At 40.2% G+C, this 13,214-nt stretch overlaps 1 protein-coding gene across 1 annotated transcript in view; it reads left to right on the top strand.

Annotated features, from left to right (window-relative positions):
• The window catches only part of PRTFDC1 (phosphoribosyl transferase domain containing 1), a 46,498-nt gene extending 34,567 nt beyond the window's left edge, over positions 1-11,931 (top strand). Inside the window, exons 5-9 of the mRNA XM_074157258.1 lie at positions 6,085-6,102; positions 7,403-7,485; positions 7,897-7,943; positions 9,925-10,001; positions 10,634-11,931. Of these exons, the coding sequence (XP_074013359.1) occupies positions 6,085-6,102; positions 7,403-7,485; positions 7,897-7,943; positions 9,925-10,001; positions 10,634-10,681 (273 nt within the window). The 3' untranslated portion in view covers positions 10,682-11,931. The remainder of the gene's footprint in view (positions 1-6,084; positions 6,103-7,402; positions 7,486-7,896; positions 7,944-9,924; positions 10,002-10,633) is intronic.
• Positions 11,932-13,214: the final 1,283 nt, after the last annotated feature.

Genomic DNA, 13,214 nt, shown 5'->3' with positions numbered 1-13,214 from the left:
TTGGTTTGTACAGCTGGGAGAAGAGAAGGCTGAGGGGTGACCTCATGGCAGTCTACACCTTCCTCGAGGGGGGCAGTGGACGGGGAGGTACTGATCTCCTCTCTCTGGTGACCAGCGACAGGACATGAGGAAATGGAATGGAGCTGCGTCAGGGGGAGTTCAGAATGGACATTAGGAAATGGTTCTTCACTGGGAGTGTGGTTGGTTGTTGGAACAGGCTCCCAAGGAAGTGGTCAGGGCCCCAAGCCTGTCAGAGTTCAAGGAGCGTCTGGACGATTCTTTTAGTCATATCGTTTAGTTTTAGGTAGTCTTGTGAGGAGCAAGGATTTGGACTCAATGATCCTTACGGGTCCCTTCTAACTTTAGATATTCTGTAATCCTATGATTCTGTATTGCACCAGCCTACTTCCTGCCAGCTACCTGGGAGAAACAGCTGTAAACACAGGGTGAATCACAGATACATATCTATCAGCTCCCAACCATCCCTCTGATCCATCAGCAAAGCAAGCTGCTGATTCTCTTGCAAGGACTCAGTAGAAAGGTGCTTCTATCTCTGAGAGTTGAGCTACTGCCCCTTCTTTATTTCAGCTATATAAGAAGTATTTCCAGGACATACTTTAAGAAACTGACTGTTCTCTGTGTCTCACTGTAAGATATATTAGCACCATTATTAGCTTTCTGGATGTACTTCACAGATTGTATTGGTGAAGATGGCCCTACTCAGAAATTAAGCCATCCTCAGCCTAGTCAACATGACAGTAAATATTCCTATTTCCTGTTCTCCAGGCTCCAAAAATAGACAGAAAATATCAAATGCATTCCAGAAGGCTGGATTACTTTTCTTTTCATGTGGTTTCCTCCTCTGCAATTGCCTCAGATATATCTGAAAGGACAAAACAGTCTCGATCTGTGTGTTACAGAAGCTTCAAACACATGTACTTGAAAAAAGATTTTTTCTTCAGTCCTTTAGCTTCCTATCATTTGTCCAGCTATCAGTTACTGCTGCAGCATCACAGGCTGATGAGTTTCACCAGTTTCCTGCCCACCAGCTCACAGGTGATTTCATGGTGAAGCTGAATAAGGTCTTTCACATAAATGTGACCTTTCACAAGATATGCTGGATGCAACCAGCTGTGCATTTAGGATGATGATCACATTACTGATAATGTACCAATGTGTTGTATCCATTGCATTCTTCTTTTATCTTCTTCTATCCATCTGCTCAAGGATAAGCGAGTCTATTTCAGCCAGTTTTAGTTACACATCACCACTGCCTAGTCTTGGATACTGTATATCAAAACATTTCTTGGCAGTTTGTTCCTCTACTACTCTGCTATGCCATCCCTTTTCTGGAACCCTTCTATCAGGAGCCTGCTTCAGCAGGAGAAAGGTGGGGGATAGGCAGCAATACAGTCAGCTTCCCAGCAAATCATATTGTTTTGAAGGAGATGGTTTCTGGTACCAGAGGATGGCAAACCATTTTGAATGCCTTCAGTCATAATCATAAGTTAAATATGGTGACTTCAGTCACAGTAACCTTGCTTAATCAAAGCAGGGATTAATGTATCACTCTCAGTGATCAGGATCCCTGCTTATTTATATATAAAAAATGTTTTCACTGCTAAATGTTTTATAGTGGCTTTTCCACTACAAAGTCCTTACATACAGGATTTCTTCATAGCACAGAAAATCCTCATCAATGTTTTGGAAATAATGAGAATGTCCATAATGCAAAACAGAATCTGTGTTTCCTGACCTAGACAACTGCCTGATTAAAGGAACTTTCAAAGGACTGAATCTCCCAGTGCATATCATTTGTAATCGTTGGACTCCTTGACTCTGAGGAGAAGAGGGAAGAATAACAGAATGCTGATCAGACAACTTGAGGGTCCAGCAATATCCTTCCTTCTAAAGTTAGTCAACAGATATGAGATCTTGCACTTCAGCTGAAGTCACGTGCAGGTGACTATCACTCTTGGGGCCAGACAAGCCCTTCAGGCATGTCTGGATCCATGTTAATCTTCTTTCCTTCATATGAGTCATTTGTGATAAGAAAATGTAGACAAGATTAAATTTCTATTAGATGGATATATAACTGGTTGGAAAACTGTTCTCAAGAAACAGTTAATTACACTTCACTGTCAGACTGGATGCATTAAAGCATGTTCTTCAGGGACTATACAATATTTAATTCATGATTTAAAAGACAGAATTAGCATTTAATGCTAGTGATACTACCTGGAAAAATACTACAAGAGAGTATTATCTTAAGAAATTATTTTAAGAATTTGGTTCAAAGAATGACATGTAATGACAATAAAGATGAATACTAACTTCTCTGTTTATATGGAAGTAATCTTTTGCATAAACGCCAGTGAGGAAGACTGACTAAGCAACAGTTCTGAGCTGGAGATGATAGCTGGATCACAAATTGCACATGAGACAACAGCGTACCTTATAAAAGATGTAGCTGTTATACTGGAATATATAGAAAGGAGGATTATTTGTAAAGCATACAAAGTAGTTCTTTTATTCTTCTTGACGCTAGAAAAGGCTTCTCCCTGGTTTGGGGCACCACAACTGGAGAAGGATTCTGACCAACTGCACAGGTTCCAGAGGAGAGCAAAAGAATGGTCGGAAAGCTAGAAAATACAACTTGTGAGAAAATGTTGAATAAATAGGGTTGTTTAATCTGAAGAAGAGGAAACTGAGGAAATACATCTGTCTTCAAATATAGAAGTGAAAAAGTGAAGAAAATAGAACTTTTTCTGTATCCACTGCAAAGCAAGTTCAGCTCAAATAGAAGTTTTCTAACTGTATTTTGGCTCTTAGATAATGAGGCACTGAGACACGTTGCCTGGGGAAGTTCTGAATTCCTCATCATGTTCAAGAAGAGGTAAATCAGATATCCATGAGGGATAGTTTGAAGTTGATTCTTTGGGCCAACAGAGTAATCTTTATGATCTTTCCTGGTCTCCTCAGCCTCATTTTCTATTAATATCTATGATTTTTTTCTCACAAGTTAATTAGTAAGGTCTGCACCTCCCTATTGGTTTAATCCCGATTCCATGGCCAGGGAGGTTCCTGTCACCCCATTCTGATTTTGTGATTTCCACGTGGGAGTAAGCAAGAGAATCCCTATTGCTGCTCATGATGGGATATCTGAAGCAGCTGTGGTAGAAGAGACATATTTATCTATCACCAAAATGTCCCAGGACTGTGCTTTTCTCTCAATCTGTCACAGCCTCGTGTGCATGAATAGGCCTTAATGGCCATGACTTATGTCACCTGGGGCCCCTACCCACATCTGTGGGCACAGGAGCATCAGTTCAGCTCAGCCCTGCACTTTTCATCTATGCCTGAGCTATGCTGTACGGGTACCCATCTTCAGCTCAGCTACAGCACTGACTGTACGTTTCTACAGACATTGATCCCAACCCTTATCCCACAGGCTGACTTCCCAGTTTAACCTCGGAGCTGCCTCTACACTATGGACTTGCCTGGAGACCAGCAGGCTGTGTTTGATCATGGTTTACTCTCCCTGGATCTGATCCCAACCTGGAGATTGACATCCCAGCTTGACCTCAGATCTGCCTCGTCACCCTGAACTCACCTGATGATACGCACTCTTGGTTGAACAAGTCTCAGGTCTGCCCGCCACCTCGCTGGGGCACTGCGGGGCTGGGCCCAGGCTGGCGAGGCCCGTGCACCGCCAGCTGTGTTATTGCCCTCAGCTCATGACTACCCATCACTACGGGAGCAACCAGCCTTTGCCTGACACAGTCTGTGAACCCAGAACGTTGCAGCCCTCTGCCATGTCAGTTTTGGTATGTCCCGTCTCATGCCATAGCCGCTGGATCGGTCTTGTCATGAGAAGATCTTTGCTTTTCCTTTGGGAGAAAAGTTCTTGTCAACAGTATGAAGAGCAGCAAGAGATGCATGAAACTGGCAGAATGGGTCAGGGTGTCAGGCTGACGTCAGGTCAGCCTCTCTTACCAGGTGCCACTCACAGTCATCCTGGACTGTTTGCTGGTACTAAAGGAGTTCATTTCCATCTTTAGTTCTGGTGAGGTTCTTTCCTTGTCAACTCTTCTGCTCTCTCCCTATATTTTATATATATGTGTGTGTATGTATATATACACACATAAATATTTACATGTATCACCAGCTGTGCAAGTTCCCTGGGGGATGGTTAAACCATTACTCCTGTACGTAATCTTCAGGTGTCCACTGATTGAATCAAGTGATTTGCTTATGTCTCAGACCCAGGTGTCCTGGGCTAGTCTTTGGAAGTGTTTTTCCTCGTTATGACTTCATCCAGGAAGGCAGATGAGAGCCAAACCCTTTTTGGATCCAAATGGCTTCCTTCAAGACAGATACCTGTCATAAGCTTCTCCTGAACACAGTTTTGGTCTCTTCTTCTTATCTAAAGGACTGACATACTTCCATTCTTTCTTGAAGGAAGAAATTTCTAGTGGCAGGGTGTCTTTGGACTTTTGTTGTTAAGAGGCCTTTGACTTTTTACCTCCACAGGACTAGGTCTTTCAGATCCAGAGTTGTTTGTGTCAGCAGCTGAGAGGTTGAAAGTCAGGAGTGCCAATCAGGATAACCACCAGTGAAACCTGTTATGAAAACACCAAAAAGATTAATACACATTCCACTGGAGCTCAGCCTAAATTAGTGGCTTTCTTGAGTGATATCTCCATTGCTGACATCTGCTGAACTACTACCGGGAGTTCCCTCCACACCTTTACCAAGTGTTTTGCCATTTCAGAAGCTTCCAGGTATAATATAGTGTATGGTAACATGTTTCTGCAGTGGTTGATGCACGAAGCATGGTATGTCTCCCTGCCAAGCACTGTGATTGTTAGGAGGAACTGCAGTGTGAATATAAATATGGCTAATTTATATTAATATATTATTTCTGTTGTCAAGATTAAAAAGATTTACGTATCAGTTAATGAAGCTGTCAAAGGTGTGCTGTTTATGAGCACACTCCCTTCACACACTCCTTCTCTGTGGTGCTTGAGTCTTTCTCAGAACTCTCAACCTTGGGATTCTGTGACGGAAACAGAAGTTAGACAGCTTCCATGTTGTGTATGTAGCAAAGCCAACAAGCCTGACAGAAAGGAAGCGGAATGTTATCTAGTCTTGTGAGTACTGCGAGGGTATGAAACTACCTGTCTTAAGGTTTTGTGGAACATACGAAGTGCACATGCATGTAAGATGTATACACAGATGGATGGATACAGGCATTTGTGAAATAACTTTCCTCTTGCTATTGCGGGTTTCACCTCAGAAAGTAGATCTGAATGCAAGATTCTAAGAGTCCATCCTTTTGTACATGCATAGGATAATGCCCACTAATAAACAGATTTTTATTTTTTCTAAATAAGGACGTTACTTATTATTATTGCATTTAATAGAAGAACTGAGGTCACCTTAGATATTGTGATTCCTGGAACTGCGATAAACCATTTCAGCAAAAAGATCAGCCTGTGTGATCATGCTGTCATAAGGCTTGACATCACTGCCCTTGACAGGACTACTCCCCTGCTCTTCAAGTAATACTACTGGTTTCAGCAGCAGTATTTGAAGAGAAAGGGTGCTTCACAGTGTAAGAACGGGTGGCACAACTTGGCCTGTAATCCTTTACTGTGAGGTTTCTGGGGGGTGGGGGGAGAGAGGAAGACTATTTATTTCAGAATAAGAATATTATTGCTGTAGTCTCATATTAACATTGGAAATAGTATTTTAGTGAACTATAGGGTACACGGCTCGACACACTGGAATGAAGTGAAGCTCATCCCGTTTGGATTTCTTCTATCTAATTTTATTTTCCAAAGCTGCATCTGTTCTTGCACAAGGAGGATAATCTAGACAGAGCAGAATAAAGTTATAGCCCCTGACTCCAGGGCTCGCTCTTGTTCAGGACACAGAAATGAATCAGGAAACTCCTTCCGTCCTCCCGTGTTGTACATACACGCATGGGCCTACCTATCTTCATTTCACTTTTTCAAACATTTGTTTCTTTTAGTCTGTGAATGTTGTGTAATTGTGTTCCTTTTTGTTTGTTTCTTTCAGAATGTTCTAATTGTGGAGGTAAGTTGGGTGTTCATGTCATATTGTACTTAGATAAAGTCACATAGTTGAGCCGTGATTGTGTGCTCAGTTTCTAAAATCCGTCTGTGTTTACACTTGTTTGGCTGCGAGGTGGCGCGGAGGGAGAGGGGTTGATTTGCTTAATAACCTCCTGGTCTTTTTGCAATTGCATGAGGGACCAAACTACGTTGCTGCCGCTGTAATTGGTACTCTGCCTGGTGATACCCAGGAGTCTTTGGCACATGCTTTACAACTTCAGGGTTGTTCACACGCTGGTTGAGAATGTCAGTCATTCTCTCAAGTCCCCACGACTCTGGCTCGTCAGCCTTGCATCCTGCAGCGTCCCCTGGGGAGGGCCCATCACAGATACGTTGCCCATGTAAATCAACAGTGTTCAGTCGCAGAGGAAAAGAATGTGTCACCTCACCTGTGCTGCAAATTCTCTCTTCATTAATGTCGATGATTCTCTTCTAAAACGTCAGAAAAGCAACTAGGATGGTTAGAGAACATGTCAGGATCTGACTGGCATTCCAGGCCCAGTCTGGTTGTGTGGGAACTAAGCTGGACAGTGTAACAAAGGAAAGTGTTGGAAAGTCTTTTCTTAGCAAAGGAGGGGAAAAAAGTCATCAGCCACAGAGATGGCTGGTTACCTGAATAGCTGTGAGGAGCTCCGTATTTGCTAATGCAGACTGCTGTAAGAGAAATGAAAAATGTCCGCAGCAAATTTTGTTAATGCTATTAGATAGCTGGGAAGCAGAGACAAGGTGTTGCTAATGAAAAACCCACACCCACAGAGTTCAGGATCAACAGCTGCTCTCCATGTCACGGTCAGTGTTGTAGCCAGGTACCTACTGATGTCATTCAGTCAGGCTGGGTACAGCAGCCTTAGAGAATACGCGTTTGTATGGGACTAGTAAAACAACAAATAGGGCAGATTTCACCCTGACATGGAGCGATATTGACATACTGTAGTCTTGAGCGTAATATGAAAAGTCTGATCCCTGCATCCTTGCAGTGCCCAGTAAAGTCATCTCCAGTTCCACGTTACATCCCAAGTACTAGAAATATAGCTATTTTTAGGAGGAAGTGGACAGTCCTTTAACTGATTATTTTATGAGTAGAAAGTGCTTGCTTCAAAGAGTGTAAGCTCAATTATAACCTTTTTTGGATGTGGCTTACAATACACTGGGAAAAATACATCATTTCCACAAAATAAGAAGGTGGAACTGCTCATTGTCCAGATTTCCTCTTTTCAGCTTTCCCTTGTTTTTTACTTATTCTATTTTTCATGTTTTGTAAGGATATTGTTGGAACTGGAAGGACTATGAAGGTTCTGCTTAATAATATAGAAAAATGCAAGCCAAAAATGATTAAAGTGGCAAGGTAAGATGATCACAAAACTCAGTAATTAATGAGTCCAGCCCAGCATACTTTCCAGCGGAAGTTCGCATTCCGAGGTCCCGCTTTAATTTGATGCTGCAGTATCGCACGGGGAGCTCGGCAGAGGAGCTGCCTGAGTCACTACGAGGTGGGTGGAGGAAAGGGGAGGAAATGCTTCTGTATTGTTCTGCAGCGGCAACGGCCCTTCAGCCACCTCAAGGCTGGCACTGATGGACTTTGAGAGGGAACACACCCATCTCTTCCCTGCCATCAGGACATTGTCGGGAGGAGAAGCAGAACGAGAACAGTGATTCACATGGCTCAGAAGTTTTTTGATAAAGGGAATAGTTTTTATGCATGTTATTCAGGTAAATATCCAGATTTACATGGGGTTTATTTTGTTTTTAATTACAGTTTGTTGGTGAAAAGAACATCTCGGCCTGATGGGTACAGACCAGATTGTAAGTGTCACTGTGAAAATCTGTACATGGCAGTGGGAGAAGTTACCACTATCTGCCACTTGCCTTTCATATCATTCTATAGACTGCTAGAAGCATTGTAAAATAGCAGTTGTCAATGGGACTATGGGATGCAATGGAAGGATTTGTATAAATGTGGCTTGGAAAGCCTGGCCACCTTGTAGTCTGATGTTTTCTGCAGAGTACTAACTTTATAGGTAGTTATGAAAGGGTTTAATTTTATCCATGAAAGGTGTTAAATTTTTTGTTTCTGACAAACTATATGGAAGAGAAAGTCCATTTCTTCCTTTTCCTTCCTCAGTGCATCTCTTTGGAGGAGCTGCAGGATTCCATTTGAACATAAAGGTGTTTTATTGTGACCTAGTTATTCACAAGTTTTAAATTTTTATAACAGAATAACACTTTTTATTATTTTTTTTAAGTATTATTGTTTAAAGGGTAAAGAGTGATACTGTAATTGAAAACCATCCCCCAAAAAGCAAAAGATAAATTGGGCTTTTTAAACTTCCTCCCGCTGCTCTGTTTGTGTCACACCAGCACCACTTCTCTCTGAGCTCTTGGTACTTGTACGCTGCTATGATGAAGCCGTAAATGGAGCTATACCAAGCCATTGTCATTTTAGACTTACAAGAATAAATGATGTAGTAACAGGTATGTATCTAAATACTGAAAAGAATAAATCCATCTAGAAGAGATCGAACAGTATTTGCTACTGAAGAAGGCTCTGATCAGCCAAGCTGGGGAAGAGGGTAGAAGGAGAGTAGGCAAGTGAGTACCAGGAGGCAGCATGAAGAGTCTTGATTTGGGATGTGGAAGAGAGGGAAACTTTACGAAGCAAAAGTTACTCAATGTTGGGCATGGCCCTGTGGTTTTAGCCCAATAATCTGAACTGTGACCCAAACATTTTGTTGTACGACTTTTTATACAGCGGTATTTTTAATGTTTAGAATTTAATCCAGTACATTCAAGTATATATTCAACTAGGTTCACTAATGTTAAACATACAAAAAATACAACAAAATTATTTCATGAAGGGTAGCTTAGTATTTTTATGTTGTAAAATGAAACCAGTTTTATCCTTGTTTATTCATACTGTGATAGATTTTATAAAACATCAGAAATCTTGTAAATCACTGACAGCGCTGTGTCATTTGCTCACTTACCCAAATTTATGATTCCAAAGTGTCTATTACCCACGATTTTTAACAACTGAATACATTCCTTACTTGAATACCTGTAAAATTTTTTATGCAGACTTATTTTTGTGTCCATAAGGTTGTGTTTTTCTCTAGTGACTTAGTGAACAATTTGGAAAGAGTCTAACTTGTTTTATATAGTGCTGATACTACACAAACCCTCACACCCAAAAAGATACGTGCCTCTGCTTAGCTTGAAGTTTGTGAGTTGTATGATTCAGCTACACAGCGCGCACTTACTTTCTTAAGCATGTGCATGAGTCTTCGTAAGGTTGGGGCTTTAATTTAAGAAGCCTTTGACATGTTTTGGTCGCATAATATGCAAAACAGTTTTTGCTCTTCTTGGAAGAAAATATATAAATCTTTGAAAGTTACTTCTAAATTAAAATTGTACTTTTTTTTTTTCATCATTAATGTGATACTGGACAGTGGTCATCACACACATATACCAATGGAGCTTCCAAATATAGGCAGAATTTTTCAGCTCTGATTTTGGCTTCCTTGGACAATATATTCCTTGTGCCACTGATAATGTACACAGTTCTACTCTCCACTGACTACTCACACCCCGGTCACAAACAGTCTATGAGTGGGAACTGGGTCTAGGGCTACTGCTGACCTTGATGTCTCAGAGTCAAAAGTAGCAGAGCCTCAACTGACTACGTGTATCTATAGTTTGCTGGTCAGAGAACCAACACATGAATTTATGGACTATATAATTGCCCCTGGTCTTGTGTTGATGGTGTTTGTTTTTTGTCTCAATACAGATTACGGATTTGAAATTCCAGATTTATTTGTGGTAGGTTATGCCTTAGACTACAACGAGCACTTCAGAGATCTAAACGTAAGTTTCTTTTAAAAATGGTTAAAAAAAACACTGTTTTGCTTTTCCAGGTTCTCTTAAATACCCCATAATTTGCCTCTTCCCTGGGGCATTAATGCACGGTCAGGATCATTTCAGTGAGTGTAGAACTCCCTGCAAAACATCAAGTAATCCAAAGGAGTCACTGCTCGGCACTGTGAACGGTTCCTTCCCATCTCTTCCCCCTAAGAGCAGAAGTCATTCCTCTGCTTCACTTCCATCTTCTGTGACCTAGGATTTCACAGGTCCACTGTTCCCAGTACATGCAGAGACAGTAGTAAAAAGTGACACACGGCTACAGTTCAGACAGGCTTGGACTTTTACTGCTGTGCTGCCTGCCCCTTTTCTCAGCAAGATAATGATGGAGAAAAGGTGCCAGCCTTGCCTTTGCTTCCTGTGGTATTCCCAGGGGTGGATCTCAAAGCTGGGAATTGCAAGTAGAAAAACTTACTGTAGCTGGAAAGTGAAATCAGAATTCAATTGCAGGTCTCTGGAAAGGAAGGGGTAATTACGAGATCACTAGATTGGTCAAGTGAAAGTATTTCTGAACACTTTATTAATAATTAATAATGTAATCAACTATACTGTTGAAATCGGCGTTATATTTTTTTCAGCACATATGTGTTATCAATGATCATGGCAAAGCAAAATACAGAGTCTGAAGCAGTAACATCCTCACCTGAAGATCTGTAAGCTCAGTGAAGCAGAAATTTGACTACACTCCCTCGAGCTTCTCCCAGAAGAGCAGTTCGACTGACTCGTGTTTCTTTCAACTCAGTATAATAAGGGGTTTACTCTAGAGATACTGATTAATATTTACAGAAGTGAGAGCTCTTATCTAAAATGTGAAGTAGAGGGCTTTTAAAGTTATTACCTTTTTTAAGTATTAAAATTACTGCATAAGATGCCTTTTGACTAATAATTTGTCTGCCTCAAGTCTCATTGTATCACTGTGAATGCATCTTTTCTTCATTCAGTCCGTCATTCTACCCGTTGCAATTCACATTGCATAAGATCATTCAGAAGTGCCATTCTGTGTGCCAAGTTTATTTTTCAGAATTTTATTGACTTCAGCATCCCTTTAGTCTCGGCCAGATATGCTGCTGCCAAATTGAAACCATTAGTTTGATTTAATCCTACAGTTCAAAAGTTTCAGCTGAAGCTGTATGTTGTATGATGATACATTTCTGGCAGTCCATTACAGCCTCTTCCAAACAGAAGTTTTAACTCTCAGAGTGTGCTGAATTAGAGCATTGCTGCAAAATGAACCTTTGCAAGGCACCGTTGATCTGAAACTGGAAGATGTCGTGGTTTTGGTATGTCATGTCGCCATAGAATCTAACCCATTTGATGTGCTGAGACACATCAAACATCTAGACAAAATAATGCTGGGCAGGTTTCAATTTCTGTGTGGTATCCTTTTACTTCTATAGGACACAAATAAGTAAAAAAATTAACATTGTGTTCTCCTGTGCATATATTCTTAATTAAACTTCATTAAACACAAAAGTTTAATGCTAGTCAGGCAATTATTCAGTTATGATTTGATTTCTGTAGCATGTCTGAGTTGAGACTTTTTGTAACCATTTGTTGTCTTTAAGAATACAGATCTGACCATGTTGGAGAAGAAAAAAAAATGCATAGGAAAACACAGAAAACCAGTTAACTCATGAATACTGTAGACTTTAGAGATTCCTTCCTTCCCTTATACATCGTGTTTGAAGAAGTTTGTTAATCTACATGCTGTATTAAGTGTGAAAAATTTAATTTTGCACTGTATGTACCTGTTCTTAACAACTTCCCGAGGGAAGCCAATGCAAAGGACGTAGCTGTATATCAATAGCTTTGCTCTGAACTGCAAGAGGCAGATTGTTATTAGCTTCAGGTTCCTTTAAACTAATAAAGAAATATTAAGAACACTTGTTACGTTGCACAGTTGTTTATTTTCCTGCTTCAGCGTATTTCGCACATCCCATAAAATCTCTTCAAAAATATGTATTTAACTGGTAATCTAAATATGCCTTATGTATGTGTCCTGTGGCTCATAAGCTATTGTTATTTGGATAAAATCCATGAGGTTAATGGAATGAAGAAGATCAAAGAATTATTTTGATTGCTAGATAAATGCTTTAGCCCTCCCGTCTTTACTCTTGTAACCTCTATTTTGAAAGATTTCTGTGGAAAAGCTTTCCCTCATAGAATAACTTTTCCCTATTTTAGAGAAGAAAGCACTCCCATACAGCCCCTGGGAGAAGCTGGTGAAAAGAGTTTAATCTCTTTTTCTTTTATGAGAGTGTTAAAGTTTTTCTTAATCCATTTGATTTCTGTGGATTTAGTAGTATTGGCACATTGCGTAGGCAGATGTGCTTAGGCTTAGGCTTAGTCCAGGAGATCCATTAGATTATTTACTTTATTTCATCGCTTCCTAAAAAGTCACAACCCAATTTGCCTTGCTACGATGATCAGCCTTCAGCAACAACAACAAAAAATGGAGCAAGTGAATTAGTGTGAAATTAGTGTGAAAATATGAAGTTCTGTAGATGCCCATAATTCAGACTGTGTTAAAGTTGTTTCACTGGAAGATTCAGATTAATAAAATCTACAGACTTCATAGAAAAGACCAGATTTATAGAAAGGATGAGAAGAACTGGAATGTTTCTTCAAATTAATTTTATTTCCTCCTGCCATAATATTTTTACATTGTGAAAAAAACACCGTGTAGATTTGAGTAGTGAATTTGCACATGCAATTATACTGTGCATCAGAGGTGGTTTTCTCTTCTAATGTCATATTTGAATTTTGTACCTTTATATATCAGAGCGTGTCCAGATGTCTCAGTGGCCATCCATGTTACTCTTTGCTTGAAGCACTTCCATCTGAAAAATTATTTTTCAAGTGCTTTAATAATCAGATTTCAAAATATCATTAGTGTAACTGAGGGAAGAGGTAATTATGCATATATGTCTGATTAATATTGAGTTTGGTTTCTTTTGTGCGTTCAGATAGTTTATAAAATATCATAAGTTTTTTCTGTAGCTGTCTCCTGGTTCAGTAATAGTGTTGATTCCATTCCTTTAACTAAAAGGCCACTAAACTTTTCTCCAGTTGTGGTTGCACCCCGTGACCCACAAAGCAGTGTGTGTTTTTTAAAATCAGTCCAGCAACATCTGTTAGTAAGAAGAGAGGGTATTCTTT

Source organism: Numenius arquata, chromosome 12 (genome assembly GCF_964106895.1).
Source record: "Numenius arquata chromosome 12, bNumArq3.hap1.1, whole genome shotgun sequence".
In the NCBI taxonomy this organism is placed as follows: domain Eukaryota; kingdom Metazoa; phylum Chordata; class Aves; order Charadriiformes; family Scolopacidae; genus Numenius; species Numenius arquata.
Note: the sequence above shows the minus strand (reverse complement) of the source record. Positions and strands in the feature narration are given on the sequence as shown.